At 40.4% G+C, this 17,907-nt stretch overlaps 1 protein-coding gene across 3 annotated transcripts in view; it reads left to right on the forward strand.

The window, feature by feature from the left end:
• Positions 1-17,907, forward strand: part of LOC137615249 (EARP-interacting protein homolog) — a 131,276-nt gene that overhangs the window by 94,386 nt on the left and 18,983 nt on the right. For all 3 annotated transcript variants that reach the window (XM_068344971.1, XM_068344970.1, XM_068344969.1), the window contains 3 exons: positions 10,149-10,327; positions 10,594-10,719; positions 10,911-11,066. In XM_068344971.1, the coding sequence (XP_068201072.1) occupies positions 10,149-10,327; positions 10,594-10,719; positions 10,911-11,066 (461 nt within the window). The remainder of the gene's footprint in view (positions 1-10,148; positions 10,328-10,593; positions 10,720-10,910; positions 11,067-17,907) is intronic.

The following is a 17,907-nucleotide window of genomic DNA, read 5'->3' on the forward strand; positions in this document are numbered from 1 at the left end:
TGGTACTAGTCCTTGAAAACCACACAGCACAGTAATCCCTAAAGATTATTTAGCAAGGGAAAAACCTATTTTTGGGAGGTACTGAGTGGTCTCCATGACAGTCCCGCCTCCCTAGCCTCGTGCAGGGGAGCAAGGCAATTGATTCTCACTTTGAATAAAATGACGGCTGAGCGAAAGTTGATGTGCAGGTAATGTGATAATGATGTGTCACCATATTTCAACATTGGTGCTGTGAAGAATTAAATAGCACTTAAACTTAAAGGTCTCTCATATAATCACTTTGGGTTGTGCTTTGCACATTGATACACAGGCCCTAGAGCAGGGGAAACAATATTTTTTTATTATTTATGTTGTATTGGATTCCCTGTTCTAGTCTTTTACAAGAAAATCTGGGCGATTACACAGCACCTCCCCAATAATAGGTTTTTCCTTTGTCAAAACCACTTCTTTTATAAATTATTTGCAAGAATTTTGTAGTAATTATAATCCAGTGTTATGCTGATGTTACTTTAAAAGTTTTAAATGTTGCTCAGGATCAGCAGAGGCAAGGATCAAGACGTTTTTAGACAAACCATATCTGTGTACTTATTATCAGCATTTAGGTCCCCTTTCTACAAGAGCTAGGACGAGGGAGGGTTTCTTAATGGCTAGCAATGACTTCGCAGGTAGTCTTAAAGGCTCCCTCAAAACCCCCTCTCCCATTCCTATGCCCACAAAAGTGGTAAGGTTGTGGTTACAACTAAAAACTATCTTGGTTGAGCTGGGCTTGAACTCCAGACCCATAGATTTCGAGGAAGGCAGTCACCGAAGTTGTTTATGGCTTCTGTCAACATGGAGTTCTACTTTGTTCTTCCTTAAGGACTAAATGTTATTTTAAGGTAAATATAGGTTCTTGATAAATTGATGTCTTTGCCTATGAGGTTTGAGAGCTTGGAGTTACTTATAGCATCTGGATTGCTGTTCTATTAGGATATTCTACTTCATTCTTTAGTACAGGTACTGCGAAGTTTCTTGTTAACATGCATGTTGACCATGAAAGTTTAAAAGGTGGCTAACCAGTCGGCAGCGTATGAATATTGTGGTATAATTACTTGGCTGAGAAAAAACCTATGATTGAATTTCTTCACATACCTATCAATGATATTTTCATAAGCTTACAGTTAGAGAATGGTAGTGATGCCCCAAAATTTCTTGACATAGCAAGAAAATCTTTGTTATTGTCAGACAAACTAGATATTATCAAGAACTAGTCATTGTGCAGAATCTAAGGAGATGACTGAACCAATGTATGGTAAGGCTCTCTAGATGTTAGAATAAAGAGATCTAGCTAGATGAAGTCAGTCCTCTTAATCTATGACTGGTATAGAACCAGTAAGTTAGCAATTAATATGGAAACCATTCTAGTGAATATTCCAGAACCTGTAGTATCAATAGACATTTCTTTAACAGGAAGCACCTCCCATTAGTGACACCAGCTATGATACTATTTCAGATTTACACTGCATTTGTGTTTTAAAGAGATTCCCTGGTTTGATACAGGTTAACTCTGTTTGAGAAGGATATAACACAAAGGAGAAGAATAACAGATCATAGGGGTTTTACAGCAAAGTATTCACTGCATCTGAAGTGACCAGGGGATGATGACTTGTAACAAAGTCATGTTGTTTCAAAAGAATATTGATTAATAACTTAGTATAGTTAATTTGAAGCAGCAGAACTAAACAAAACTATAAAGAAATGGCAACGAGAAGACCTTCGCAATAGAACGACAAAAATAATTGAAGATGTCATCAAACAAGGCAGAGGGTTTAAAACAGCAAAAGAAAACTCAGCCAAGGGAAGCTGCAATTCACTGGGGTGCTAGAAGAAGACGGATCCCTTACAACCAACTGGGATCGAATAGCTAAGCGAGCAAGAGAGTACTACCAAAAGGTTTACTCCTCAGAAAGACCTCGTTACCATCTTTGTGAAAGAGCAAATCAACACCCATCTCACCACTTTCCAGAGATCACAGCAGGCGAGGTGCGACTAGCTGTCAAGCAAATGAAGAAGGGGAAAACACCGGGACCAGATAACATTACGTTAGACCTAATAGCAGATGCTGATGAGCCAATCCACGTCAGACTGGCTCGACTATTCAATGAATGTCTGAAGAAGAGCGAAACGCCAGAAGAGTGGAATAAAGCTATCCTCATTCTACTCTACAAAAAAGGCGACCCCCAGGGACATGAACAACCAACGGCCAATCAGCCTCCTTAATGTTATTTTTTCAATATTAAACTTAGCCGGTGATCATATAAGCTGCAACTCTGTTGCTCGACAGAAAAACCTACGGTCAAAATACGCCAGCGATCGCTATGCAGGTGGGGGTGTACATCAACAGCGCCATCTGTCGAGCAGGTACTTAGTGCTCCAAGTAAACAAAGAATCAATTTTCTCTCTGTCGGGCTACCGGCAAGACCTACTAATACGCTGTTACTAACTGGATTTGTTTTCACAACTATTTGGTGAGTACACTATTCTAGTTTTGAGCTTTCGCTATGCAGGGGTTTTATCTTCATCTCAAAACTTGAACTCGTTTTGGATAGATTTAATTATGGTGACAAAGAGAGTATGGACTCTCTTTCACTTTTAAATGGCCGATCCTTCCCTTAGACGGAAGTGTGTTTAGGTTTTTAGTAATTTTGCTTAACACGTTATAGATCTATATATTTTATATCTCTCCGCCTTTATTAGGCCTCTTCGATTAACTTTCCATTTATTATAAACATATAAAAATAAATTTTTATGTTTTGTTTATATGCGACCTTTCCTGATAGTAGGCGGTCCTAACTTGGAACCGAAGTTAATCAACGTTGAGCCCGTTATATCGTATTTAGCCTTTAAAGAATTTAAAACTTTTTAAATTTAATGTTTTATGAAAGAATTTCTTTGATAGTCTTCGTACTGTTTTCAAAGATGAACTAACGTTTAGTTTTTTTAGACTACGCAGTTGTTGACGTTCAGGACGTTCAACATGCGCTCTATCGTTACGATAGAGAGAGAGTGTATCACGGTTTCACTTTGCAGTAAGAGTAAATCGATTCTGACGTTTCGTTCATTCTTTCTTAGCTTAAATGTTTTAAATTCTAAATTAAAGGAACTTTTTATTTGGAAAACCTTTCAGTTTTTTCCTTTAGTCAAATAACATGTTTTTTTGACGATATATAATTGGGCTCTTCTCTTAGGTGCGAAATCAAGAGAGAAAGAGAGAGAGAGATAGAGACGGAGGGAGAGAGAGGAGAAAAAACGTTCCGTTCAAGCGGGTAACGTTGTTCTCGTGTTACTCTCCTCCCTAGTCGCTGTACGGGGAAGAAGGTAAAACGTTTCTAGGGTTTTATTCTTGTCCCCAGGCTATGTGCGGTGAGAGATTGTAAACGTAGTTTATTTGAACTAGTGTTTAGTCTCTTTCCCAGCCACTGAATTCTTTATCTCTATATATGTTTTCTGTTTTTTGCTAGTATTAATGAGCTGCATTATACGACTGTTTTCGCAATTACTACCTTTTAATGAAGGGTAGAATTGCGTGTTTCAGGTAGAAATCAGTAAAAGTTTCGATTTCAGTGAAATAAGTGCAAAACAGAAAATCGAAGTGATAAAGTGATATGCGCAAAGTGTTACAGTGTTGCGTCCGAGGGTTCGTCTGTTCGTGCCTGTCGTTCACCTAGTCCGGGACCTCTTGCAAGCTCCCAAGCCCAGGGGAGAAGTAATGTCGAACGACTTATGGGTTCGTCAGGCCTTGATCAACGAACAGACGTTTCCCTCCGTGGTTTCGGGCGTATCTACCCAAGATCGCCCCACCCACACAAAGACGAGAGAGCCCATTTATTTCTCGTCTGCGGAAGAGGTTTCTCGTTAGAAACCATGGACCAAGGTCTCGCAGCTTATTAAGCGCAAGTCGGTCCCTTCCGCGCAAGTCCAACGGCCCAGTTGTAGCCACTGGGTCAGTTCGGACTCGCTGCAGTCTTCCGACGACTGCTCACCTCCTAAGAGAGGCAAAGCGGTACCGCATCAGGCAGTCACACCGTCTGTTGCCGCACCTGCTCCTGTAGACCCTAAGTGGTCTTTGCTGCAGACCATGCAGTCTCAGTTAACGTCATTGATGCGGGACTTTCGTGCGGAGAAGGTTGACACTGCACCAACCTCTACCCTACAACCAACACGGTTGTGCGTTCTGTGGACGCTGAGGCAACCTTCTGCCGCACTCCAGCTGAGAGAGTCCCGCCACCCATGCGTTCCAGTGTACCCTGCCAGCCGCATGTTGACGTTCAGTAACGCACGGAACCTTCCGTTGACGTTCGCGAGGTACAACAACAGTCTAAGTTGTTTTGTTTTGACGCGGTGCGTCAACCTCCGCATTCTAGAGTAGTTTTGACTGCTCAGTATAGACAGTCAAAGCAGTCTCGAGTGAACACTGTATGTCCTCACGCACCTGTTGTGGTTGACAGTTCAGTTGTTGACAGTTCACAGACTGTCAAGCAGTTACATGACGTTGCCTTCTGGTCTGCTACTAATGCACCAGTGCTGTATGTCCTCACGCACCTGTTGTGGTTGACAGTTCAGTTGTTGACAGTTCACAGACTGTCAAGCAGTTACATGACGTTGCCTTCTGGTCTGCTACTAATGCACCAGTGAGAGACTCACTGAGATAACCTAGCTTTTATCGGACAAGGTTCCTGTAGATGAGAAAGTGCTGTTCTCCCTCCTACTGATATTCCCTTGAGGACTCTGTCATTTGGAGAGGAGCCTTAAGCTGCTTAGCCTCCTATGGACTTTAATTAAATCATGATGATTTTTTAAGGATCTTCGTCCGGATCTTGTAACTGCTGCTCCTCGTTCGCCTAAACGTCAGAACTTACACTAGGCCTAGCTACTTCGAAGCCGTTGTTTTTAGCTAGTGCTCTCTCGCTCTCCTAGAGAGCGTTACGTTGGCTAGGCGACTGGTTTTTGCACCAGGAGGAGTTTTAGGGATACAGCCTTTGATTTCCCTTCTTTTAAACTGGCTTATAGAGCGAGAGTCTGATAGGACACGAGAGAAGTTCTCGGCTTGGGAGTTCATGCCTCTGCCCAGATAGACTTCTCAACTTTTGTCGAGCCTTTGAAGTTTTGCTGTACTTTTATGTCACACATAACAAGGCTTTCAGGGATGGTAAATGGTTCCGCCTCAGTCGCTAACCCCGTCTGTTGCCACACCTGCTCCCGTAGACCCTAAATGGGCTTTGCTGCAAGACATGCAGTCCAAGCTTGCGTCCTTGATAGAGGACTTAAATGCGGAGAAGAACCTTCTGGCCAACAACCTTCCAACCGGTTGGTTGTGCGCCCTGTTGACGCTGAGGTAACCTACTCGCGTCTGCCAGTTGAGGTGATTCCTCCTTCTGGCCAACAACCTTCCAACCGGTCGGTTGTGCACCCTGTTGACGCTGAGGTAACCTACTCGCGTCTGCCAGTTGAGGTGGTTCCTCCACCGATGCGACCCAGTGTGGGTTGCCAGTCGCACGTTGACGTTAAGCGACGCTCGGAGGTGGTTGTTGACGTTCAGGACGTTCAACAACCAGCAGAGGTGACTTGTTGTGACGCAGTGCGTCAACCTCAGCAACCCGGTAGGGTGTTGACTGCACAACCCAGACAGTCTAGACAGTTTCGGGTTGACGCTGTACTTCCTCGCGCACCCATGGTTGTTGACAGTTCACAGACTGTGCAGCAGTTCCATGATATTGCGTCCGGCTCCGTCACGCATCCACCAGTGCGACCGGATTCAGCGAGTCAGACGTTGCCCACTCCGTTGCCGTTTCCTCATCAATTTCGGATGAGGAACCCTCTGATGAGGACGTTGCTGAACAAGACGATCAGCCCCCAGCCCTGCTATCCATCCAGAAGATGCTGAAGAAGGAACGCTGCCCAGTCAGGCTGTGGATGAGTCTGGTAGGGACACTGTCATCCGTGGATCAATTTGTGTCACTAGGAAGACTACACCTCCGTCCTCTTCTATACCATCTAGCTTTTCACTGGAAAAAGGACAAGACGCTAGAAGCGGTCTCGATCCCGGTTTCCGGAAAGATAAAGTCTTGTCTGACTTGGTGAAAGGACTATATCAACCTTAGAGAGGGTCTTGCCCTGACTGTTCAGACTCCCAACCACGTTCTCTTCTCGGACGCATCGGACGTAGGCTGGGGTGCGACATTAGACGGTAGGGAATGCTCGGGATTATGGAACTCGAGTCAAAGGACAATGCATTTCAACTGCAAGGAGCTACTGGCAGTACGTCTGACCTGGAAAAGCTTCAGGTCTCTCCTTCAAGGCAAAGTGGTGGAGGTGAACTCGGACAACACCACGGCTTTGGCGTACATCTCCAAGCAAGGAGGGACCTACTCTCTGACATTGTACGAGATCGCAAGGGACCTCCTCACCTGGTCAAAAGGTCTAGACATATCACTAGTAACGAGGTTCATCCAAGGCAACTTGAATGTCATGGCAGATTGTCTCAGTCGGAAGGGACAAATAATTCCAACAGAATGGACCCTCCACAAGGATGTATGCAAGAGACTTTGGGCCACCTGGGGCCAGCCAACCATAGATCTCTTCGCAACCTCGATGACCAAGAGGCTCCCAATATTTTGCTCACCAATCCCGGACCCAGCAGCAGTTCATATAGATGCCTTTCTACTAGATTGGTCACATCTAGATCTATATGCATTCCCTCCGTTCAAGATTGTCAACAAGGTACTGCAGAAGTTCGCCTCTCACGAAGGGACAAGGTTGACGCTAGTTGCTTCCCTCTGGCCCGCGAGAGAATGGTTCACCGAGGTACTTCGATGGCTAGTGGACGTTCCCAGAACTCTTCCTCTAAGGGTGGACCTTCTACGTCAGCCACGCATAAAGAAGGTACACCAAGGCCTCCACGCTCTTCGTCTGACTGCCTTCAGACTATCGAAAGACTCTCGAGAGCTAGAGGCTTTTCGAAGGAGGCAGCCAGAGCGATTGCTAGAGCAAGGAGAACATCCACCCTTAGAGTCTACCAATCGAAGTGGGAAATCTTCCGAAACTGGTGCAAGTCAGTATCCGTATCCTCGACCAGTACCTCTGTAACTCAAATAGCTGACTTCCTCTTATATCTGAGGAAAGAACGATCTCTTTCAGTTCCCTCTATCAAAGGTTACAGAAGCATGTTGGCATCAGTCTTCCGTCACAGAGGCTTAGATCTCTCCAACAATAAAGATCTACAGGACCTCCTTAAGTCTTTTGAGACCACGAAGGAGCGTCGTTTGGTTACACCTGGTTGGAATTTAGACGTGGTACTAAGATTCCTTATGTCAGACAGGTTCGAACCGCTACAATCAGCCTCCCTGAAAGATCTCACCTTAAAGACTCTTTTCCTGGTATGCTTAGCCACAGCTAAAAGAGTCAGTGAAGATTCATGCCTTCAGCAAGAACATCGGATTCTCATCCGAAATGGCTACATGTTCTACAACTTGGTTTTCTAGCCAAAAACGAGCTGCCTTCTCGGCCTTGGCCAATATCGTTCGATATTCCAAACTTATCGTATGGTTGGAAATGAACTAGAAAGAGTCTTATGTCCTGTAAGAGCTCTTAAGTTCTATTTAAAACGAACTAAACCTTTACGAGGCCCGTCTGAAGCTTTATGGTGCTCAGTTAAGAAACCATCTTTGCCTATGTCAAAGAATGCTTTATCCTATTTTATCAGACTGTTAATACGAGAAACTCATTCCCATCTGAATGAGGAAGACCAAGCTTAGCTGAAGGTAAGGACACACGAAGTTAGAGCTGTCGCAACTTCCGTGGCCTTTAAACAAAATAGATCTCTGCAAAGTATAATCGACGCAACCTATTGGAAAAGCAAGTCAGTGTTCGCGTCTTTTTATCTTAAGAATGTCCAGTCTCTTTACGAGAACTGCTACACTTTGGGACCATTCGTAGCAACGAGTGCAGTAGTGGGTGAGGGCTTAACCACTACAATTCCCTAATTCCATAACCTTTTTAATCTTTCTCTTGAAATATTTTATTATTGTTTTTTGGGTTGTCCGGAAGGCTAAGAAGCCTTTCGCATCCTACTTGATTTGGCGGGTGGTCAAAGTCATTTCTTGAGAAGCGCCTAGATTAGAGGTTTTGATGAGGTCCTGTTGTATGGGTTGCAACCCTTTATACTTCAGATCCTAGGGGTCGCTCAGCATCCTAAGAGGATCGCGAGGCTCAGTAAGGAAGACGCACTTAAAAAGGCAGAGTAATTGTTCAAGTCGACTTCCTTACCAGGTACTTATTTATTTTATGTTTGTTATTTTGAATAACTGCTAAAATGAAATACAAAATACTTAGCTCATAATAATGTAAACATGTAATGCTGGTCTCTACCCACCCCCCTGGGTGTGAATCAGCTTATATGATCACCAGCTAAGTTTAATATTGAAAAATGTTATTTTTATTAATAAAATAAATTTTTGAATATACTTACCCGGTGATCATATATTAAAGGACCCTCCCTTCCTCCCCAATAGAGACCCAGTGGACCGAGGAGAAAATTGGTTCTTTGTTTACTTGGAGTACTAAGTACCTGCTCGACAGATGGCGCTGTTGATGTACACCCCCACCTGCATAGCGATCGCTGGCGTATTTTGACCGTAGGTTTTTCTGTCGAGCAACAGAGTTGCAGCTTATATGATCACCGGGTAAGTATATTCAAAAATTTATTTTATTAATAAAAATAACATTTTAAAATTTTCACGAAAGTTATCACCAACCGAATTGTAGGAAAGCTTGATGAAAATCAGCCAAGGAAACAAGCAGGCTTTAGAAGAGGCTACTCCACAATTGACCATCTACAAACAGTAAACCAAATCATTGAGAAAATAAATGAATATAAGATACCACTAGTAGTAGCACTTGTAGATTACACCACAGCATTTGACTCGGTTGAAACTGAGGAGGTCATGTCAGTGCTGGAAGAACAGGGAGTTGACTCAGTTTACATTAATGTACTCTGTCACATCTATGACCATGCAACATCATTTATTCACCTCCACAAGGACTCTGAACCATTCCAACTCAAGAGAGGAGTCAGACAAGGTGACACTAGCTCACCCAAACTGTTTACTGCCTGGCTGGAGAGAGCTTTCCGATCATTATCATTGCTCACACCAAAGAAGAGCTTCAACATATGCTCACTGAGCTAAATGAAGCAAGCAAATCAATTGGCCTCCACATGAACTTCCAAAAGACCAAAGTCATGAGCAATGAATATACTGAAAATGCAGATGACATACTTGAAATTGAAAACCAACAAATTGAGGAAGTGGACCACTACATCTACCTAGGACAACGAATCTCTCTACATGAAGCCTGTAAAGAGAGCGAAATAAAAAGAAGAATAACCCTCGGTTGGCAAGCGTTTGGAAGAGCCAGTACAGTGTTAAAAAATAAGAAGATTCCTATCATCTTGAAAAGGAAAGTCTATGATCAGTGTATCCTCCCCACTGTCACCTATGAGGCCGAAACTTGGAATCTAACAAAAAAGCTTTCCCTTAAATTACGAACAATGCAGAGGGCTCATGAGAGAATTATGCTAAATCTAACATGGAAGGATAGAAAAACAGCTAAATGGATACGTCAAAAAATTAAAGTAATGGATATTCTTGAAACCATTAGCAAGCTCAAATGGAACTGGGCGGGGCACATTGCCAGGATGACAGACAACAGATGGACATCACGAACAACCTTCTGGACACCCCGAGGATATACAAGAAACCAAGGAAGACAAAAAACCCGCTGGCGAGATGACTTAGACCAACATAAGACACAGTGGTACAGAATAGCTTGGGATAGAAGTCTGTGGAGGAACCTGGGGAAGGCCTACATCCAACAAAGGACTTTTGAAGGCTGAAATGATGATGATGATGATAGTTAATTTGAAATGGAGGTAAAGAAAAAAGGGCGAAGAGGATATCTGCAATTATTACTATGCTTAGGGATGCTATCATTAAATTTTTGCTTTTGTGTTTGTTGTCTCATGCTAATTTCCTTACAAGATGCCTTTATGTCTTTACCTATTTTAAAGTTATTCTATGCATTCCAAGTCAGTTTTGAAAATTTTCTTATAGATGACTGGTGAAGTGACAGTTGAGGGTCGTGGCAGCGTTAGTCTAGGAAGTGGGAGATGGTATCCTCATCAACTAGGGTCTCAAGTTGCTGCCACACATGGCTCAAGTGTGCGCGCTTGGGACCTTCGAACTATGAAACCTTCATGGTGTGTAGAAGCTGCGCATGTCCAGTTAGTCAGGTGAAGTGGATACAATTATCTGTTAGTATTGGTTAAATTTTACTGCATGATAATGGAAATATAGTAAAAAGTGACTTCAGCATTACCTCAGCATTATTACTTTCTGCCTTTTCCTTTTCATGTTCCCATTTGTCTTTTCCTCACTAATTGTTCAACTCTGTCTTTGCTCTTCTCCATTTAGTGTTTAGAAACAAATCCTGTGAAAAAGGTAATCTGTTGCAAACCTGAAAGTTTTCTGCTTAGTTTTCACATTTTTTTCACCACAGAGATTTAGATTTTAATCCCAACATGCAGTATTATATGGCCACTTGTGGAGACGACTGCAAGACAAAGTTTTGGGACATACGAAACACCCAGCAGCCCCTTAAAGAGTTGACAGATCATTCACATTGGTAAAGAACAATCTTTTTGTATTTCTCATATATATTTTGATGTCTTGTGAAAGTTAATTATTGATGACAACATGGAGATCAAGTCTATTTAGTAATAATTTTATTATTGGTAGATAAAGTTCTTTTGAATGTGCAACTTTTTTCTAAAGTAATACAGATATTTATAAAATCTACATTTATGAATTTTGTAGGGTATGGAGTGTCAGATATAATGCATCATATGATCAACTGGTCCTCACATGCTCAAGTGATCAGAGAGTTATTTTGTCAAACTTGCCATCAATTGCCTCTCAGCCCTTTGGCACAATGATTGATCAGGAAGAACCCAACAAGGAAGAAAAGGAAAAGTGAGTACAGTTGTGCAAGTTGTGATTTAGTCAATTTAACACTAATTTTATATACATTATTTTCTGCCATTTTAATCTAGTGAGGAGCATTTAGTAAAGTAATGAGATACGTTAGCTGTTATTGGCAAGAAGCAAAGAGGCTTCTCGTTATTTCAGTCTCGTAGTCGAAAATATTCCCTTTCGTCTTGACACCATAAGTCTGGAGAGAAGGATGGGCATGTATATGAACATCAAGAAGTATAGAAATAAATTTTAGAATTAAAGTTGTTTATTTCTACTTGTTCTGACACGAATACAAACCATCAGCATGAGCTGGTGCTCAGGCTATGAAAACTTTGAGCGAGGTGGCAGCCAACCCCCAGTAGGATGGGGGCCAGCTGGGTAGTGGGTACTCTTGAAACAATATGCATACTCACTTGAATAACCACTTTTAGGTTAGCCTCGAGAGTGCAGACATGCTCCGCTGCCTCTCTGTTTTTCTGTTTTTGTCTGTTCAAACTTTGTTTCTTTTATCGTTTCTGATAAAACAGCCATGATTGTGACACATTCCGTTCTTTCTTAGAGACAAATCCTCATTAGTATTGCCCATCCTGTAGAGGACTCTTCTGCAAGAGGAGTCCCTCTGCGATGAGTGTCGGGAGCAGTCATCCTCCCACGGGGAATGGTTACGTCAAAGATGACAGAAGTCAGAACCGATTCTCACAAACTACTTCTGTTGTAACCCCTTCCCTCCTGTCTCTGTTTCGTCAGCCTTCGTGGAGCATGAACAAATTAGAGGGATGTGCCTTTTCTCCTGCATGACTTGGATCTGGGAGACCCCATTGCTTCCCTGAAAAGCAATGGCATCTTCTTCCCATTAGAAGGCTTTAATTACTGGAAGACTCTGTGGCTTCCACAGAGAAGCAATGATGCCTTCCTCTGTGAGAAGTCTTTAATTACTGGAAGTCCCTGTTGCTTCCCCTGAGAAGCAATGGTGCTTTCCTCCTGTGAGAAGTCTTTAATTAATGGAAGACCCTATTGCTTCCCCTTCCTCCCATAAGTCTTTAACCCTTTCACTACGAGGCCGCAGATCTGCTACTCAAGCTATATACGAGATTTGTCACCATTGGATATGCATACCCACTTACTTCATAATACCCTACATTTCCATGTTTATTTGTTTTACGGCTGATTAGATTACATAATTAATTTTTTTAATAGTTTGCTTTATCTTCTATTGTATTTCACGCTAGACAGCCAAAATATTTTTCCATTCATTGTGAAGTGATTATAGCATATCTTCAGAAAATAGTTTTTTTATAATTTTCTCTAAATAATGGTATGGTACTGTGATTTTGTGTAAAAAGAACTATATTAATTGAAGTGTCTATGATATTCCGTAATAATTCCATGATAAATAGATGTCGAAAGGTATAAAACTACTCATCAGCAATAATGGACTTCAAGTAGAAATGAAATGAAAATATCCTTTTCTTTACTGTACTTTAACACAAGAATATTCTATAATGTAGAATTATAAGGTAAGGTAAAGCATTGTGACTTTGTGTAAAAAAAATTCATATTCATTGAAGTGACTGTTATTCCCTAATAATTCCACGGTAAATAGCCGTCTAAAGGTATAAAACTACTTGTCAGTAATAATGAACTTTACGTTATACATTAATATAGTGAAAACATCCATTTGTTTCCATTTACACAAGAAGTATGCTATTTTGCGCCCCCCCCCCCCCCCACATACACACAGAGTATATGTGTGAGTGTGAGTGTTACAAGGAGTTTGGATGTCTCAGAGACTGTTTAGTTCGTCCGCATAGACACCATTTGCTCTTTGGTAGAGCGATTTAGTTTAAGCATTTAGAGAGTTCTTATGATCTTGTCTAACTTATTCTTGAACTCGTTTACTGTGTTTGTTTACTACATCCGCTGGAAGTCTATTCCAAGTATTTGCTATTTTGTATGCATAGAAACTGCCACATTGAGTGGTGTTGTATCTTTTCAATTCCAGTTTGTATCCGTTACCTATGGACTGATTTGGGATAAGCGTGAATAGATTGTTGCAATCTACATTTGTTATTCCTTTAAGAATTTTGAATGCCTCTATTAACTGTCCCCATAGTCGTCAAGTTTGTAGATCAAATAAGTTCAAACGTTCCATCCTCCTTCTATATCTGAATTGCCTTAGTGTTGGAACTATTTTGGTGACCCTAGCTTGTACTGCTTCCAGTCTATCTATATCCTTCTGAATATTTGGATCCCAGAATTGGATTCCATATTCTAGATGGGGCCTTACTAGTGATGTGTACAGCTGTAGTACAGTGTCTTTGTTTTTGTATTTGAATTGTTTCTTTATGTAACCGATTAGTTTCTGTGCTTTCTTTTCAGCTTTTATGTTCTGTTTGGTGAACTTCAAATCCTTGCTGATAATAATACCATGATCTTCCTCTTGGTCCACACTTTCTATTTCATTACCCAGCAGTGAGTAATATGACTGTGGGTTACTGTAACCTATGTTCATGACTTTACATTTCCCACAGTTGAAAGACATTTGCCACTTTCTGGACCATTCTCCTAGCTTTACTAGATCCTCTCTTAAGGCTTGTATGTTTTCTAAGTTCGCAGCATTTATGCCTAATTTAGTATTGTAGGCAAATTTGGCTATTCTACTAGTTAATCCTAAATCTAAGTTGTTAATGTAGATCAGAAGTAGCAGTCGGCCGAGGAAGGATCCTTGAGGTACTCCGTAAGTAACAGCTACCCACTCTGAAGCTTCTCCATTGATTATAAATCTATTTTCTGTTTGTTAGCCAATCTTCAATCCATTCAGCTGGTTTGTCAATGATGCCTAGTGCTCTAATTTTGACCATTAATATTTTATGAGTAATTTTGTCAAAAGCCTTTTGAAAATATAGGTATATGATGTCTATTGCCCTACTTTTATTGTAAATGCTAAACATATTGTGGAAAAATTCCAAAAGATTTGTCACATAATCTCTTTTGTCTAAAACCATGTTGGCTGTCTATCAGAAGACTGTTTTTCTCCATATGTTCTACTATTGAATCTACCATAATTGATTAAAAACTGTTGCAAGGCACTGAAGTTAGACATACATGTCTGTAATTGCCAGGTTCTTCGTTTGGTCCCTTCTTGTAGATTGGAGGAACATTGCCTAGTTTTCATCCTTGTGGTGCCATTCTTTCGTTGGCTGTCTTTTGGAACATTCTGTATAAGTGTGGGGTTATCTCTTCTTTGATTCTATAATCTCTCTTGGACATATCATCTGGACCTGGGGCCTTAGACTTACTGAGTCGTTTTATTTTCTTTTTGACATCATCCATTGTAAAGGTGATTCTATTTAATGGTGTGGCCCTTCGTATTTGATAGTTGGTTCGAGGAGGGTCAGTGATTCTTCCCTAGTGAATACAGTTGTGAAATATGCATTCATCAGTTTGGCTTTTCCAAACCCTTTATTATAAGATTACCCTCTGAGTCTCTTAATGGGCTAATGTTTTGTTTTGATTGGCTTTCTACTGTTTACGTAAGCTAAAAATTCTTTTGGGTTTTCTTCACTAGCTGAAGCCACTCTTTTTCTCTTCATTAATCTTGGCCTTTCTAATTAGTTTATCTACTTTTTGGCTGAACTACTTGTGCTCGGAAATTTCATGAATTGAAGGCTGTAGACCCAATGATTTATGTTTGCTGTCTCTACTTTATTGCATTGGCTATTTCTCTGTTGAACCACTTAGGTTGTGGAGTTCCATTTGGTAAAATGTTTCTATGCTGTATAGGCTGTATACATTTGGCCCTTTTTTTTATATATTTCTTCAAAGGAGTCCCATTGTGTATCTATGTTCCATGTTTTGTCGTATTCTAAATTCTTGGTGTATTCTTTCAGTTTTATCCAGTTACTACATCTGTAGTCTAACTTTTTTTTTATAATTTTCCTTTCTTTTAGATGGGGGAATATTTACCTGAAACCTAACTATTTTGTGATCACTTTTGCCAATATTTTCACCTACAGAAACACTGGATACTAAATTTTCTTCTGTTGTTAGCATAATATCTAGTTTGTTGTTTCCCCTGGTTGTTTTATCAACCCACTGATTGAGGAATTAATTGTTGACATAGTATAGTAGCCTATGTGCCTCTGTGTTTGATGTAGAATTCATAGTATCGCAGTTTACTGTTGCGTTGAAGTCTCCCATTAGGACGGCTAACTTATTGTTAGCTTCTTGTCCAAATTGTCTATACATCTCTTCATCCTGTTCTTGTGTTTGATGTGGCAGTCTGTATATTGGTAGTATGGACATATTTTTTCCTGTGGTGTTAATATTTGCACTTGTCACTTCACATTCAGTTTCCAATTCAATTTCTATGGGGTTTATGTGATTTTTAACATAGAGCATTACCCCTCCATCCTTTATGGTAAGGTGATCCTTCTTTAAAAGCTTGAAACCTGGGATTTAGTATTCTCCAATAAAATCCTTTGTTTTTCCCTGGATCCAGGTCTCGGTAATGCCTATGACATCTAGTTCCTCACTAGCTATCATTGTCCTGAACTTTTCCATTTTGTTTCTAACTGACTAAGTATTGAATTTTGCCACCGAGGACATTTTTTATCTTTTTTCTCTCCCTCTGTGGCTTTGCTAGTTTCTCTGATTTACTAGTGTTTTAGTTTTACTTTTATCTATATTATCCAAATTTTAAGCCAAATTTCCTCTACACGTATTTGTCTTTGGAGGATTTTCTAAGGGTCTAGTTTGTTCATAGTCTACTTTGCTTAAGTAATTGTACATACTGAGATCAAGTTGGTTTCTGTATAGTCTCTTGCCTTCTTCACTAAAGTGTATTCCGTCTCTTTTATATAATTTTCTCTTGCTGTAGAAAGTGTCCCAGAGATCTATAAATTTAATTTTCTTTCTCTGGCATATGGCCTTAACCCTTTCGTTTATCCCTATGGGCTTACTGACGTTGAGTCTGGGGAGAATACCTATAACTATAGTATTATTGGTCTTGTTTCTAGCTGTTTCAACTGTTTTTTTCTAGTTGTTTAACCAAAGGTTCTGTTTTGCCAGCAGTATCCTTTCTTATGAATAGGTCATTTCCAGTTGCGTGAATAATAACAGTAGTCTTCTTGTTCTCTGATGTAGTTTTACTAACTACTACTTCTATCTTCTGTGCGTTGGCACCTGGATAGGACCTCACCTTTCTCCTCTCTTTGAGGCCTTAGTGCTCCCCTTAGTCTTTTACCATAGATTCCAATTAACAACGTCTCGTTGTAGTAATTTGCAGACTGTGGATTGATTTAGCACGCAAACGGCCTAATGTCAGAATGCTGACCACACTCCAACGTTCACTACACTAAAAGGTAAAATGATGGAATACCCAAAAATCTCGGTAACAGGTCAAGAGAACTGGGCACTGGGCACCACCCCTTGATTTTATACTGGGCAAGGGGACCCAGCTAGAACTGTAGTTGCTCAATATTATTCAGAGGTAAGCCATTTTCAGGTTATTCAAGTACTAAACATTAATAGAGGAAACGAAAAAAAAGGGAAAAATGAATGATACTAAGAAAAAAAAAAGACAGAATCAGTGGCTGAGAAGGGAACATCTACGGGGGAAGGAAACACTTCTAGTTTATGAGATAAAGGGAAAAAAAGTTTATTTCATTCCTGAGTGAAAAAAAAAATATAATACTGTACTGTAATATGACAATTCAAGTTATGTTTAAGCTATTTTGAGTGAAATGAATAGACTAAAACATATTAAAAAATACAAACCGGAATGCACACTTATGGTACAACTAATTTGATAGTTCTTTTGGGGTTCTATATCTTATTTTTCATATTTTGTCAAGGGTGTTTCTAAGGTAGTTATGAAATTATTGTAACACACTAGCGAGAGCAAATGAAAAGGTACCCTTCTCTACCATGAAGGCTAAACTTCAATCACGTAGATGCCATACCAGGTGTATGGGTCAAGAAAACTTAGGCTTTTATGGGCTTTTATGTAGATGCTATCCACAATTTATGCTGCAAACTGGGCCAACTTGATGAGTACTAGTTCAATAAACATCATTAAGAAATGTCTAAATATATTCACTGTATCATTGTTGAGAATTTATTCATTGCCGGATCACTATACCAAGTTCACAGTAGTTTATAAGGTAGAGGAATGTTCCCGTCACTCCAACAATTCTATGGCTTAACAGGATACACAGAGTATGTCTGATTTAGATTAATTCCTGATGTCCACTGTCTGGGCTAATTCACAACAGTTTTTATCAAATCTTTCACGCTTAGGAATTTCTGTCAATATGCACAGTCAAATGTCTGCAGTATGCTTCTCTACTTGATTGTAATTCTAACTAGAATCTCCAAGCAAACCTGCTATTACCAGTCTTCACCAGGCTTACCAGCAACGTAAACAGGTGCAGGATTATGCAATATTACTCCTATTCTAGTACCTCTACGAGTCTCCCTACTGGGGGTAGGGTCTTGCTGTCATTACCTCCGATTGTTATACTGTGTTATTCTCTCTAAGTTAACTCTAAATCTAATGTAAGGGGACAGATAATTTCAATGTCACTTTATGTTCACTTGTTTCTGGGGACAAGTATGTGAAACACAATCCATATTATAACTTCATCCCGTTCACTGATGAATGATTCAAGCCTGCCCTACTACATTGTGATGTAATTGAACTAGAGAGCAAAAAACATAATTACGCATATACTGCTACTATAACTATTATATTAGCAGTATATGCATGATTATGTTTTTTGCTCTCGAGTTCAATTACATTATGTAGTAGGGCAGGCTTGAATCACTCATCAGTGTA

Source organism: Palaemon carinicauda, chromosome 21 (genome assembly GCF_036898095.1).
Source record: "Palaemon carinicauda isolate YSFRI2023 chromosome 21, ASM3689809v2, whole genome shotgun sequence".
NCBI classification, from domain to species: domain Eukaryota; kingdom Metazoa; phylum Arthropoda; class Malacostraca; order Decapoda; family Palaemonidae; genus Palaemon; species Palaemon carinicauda.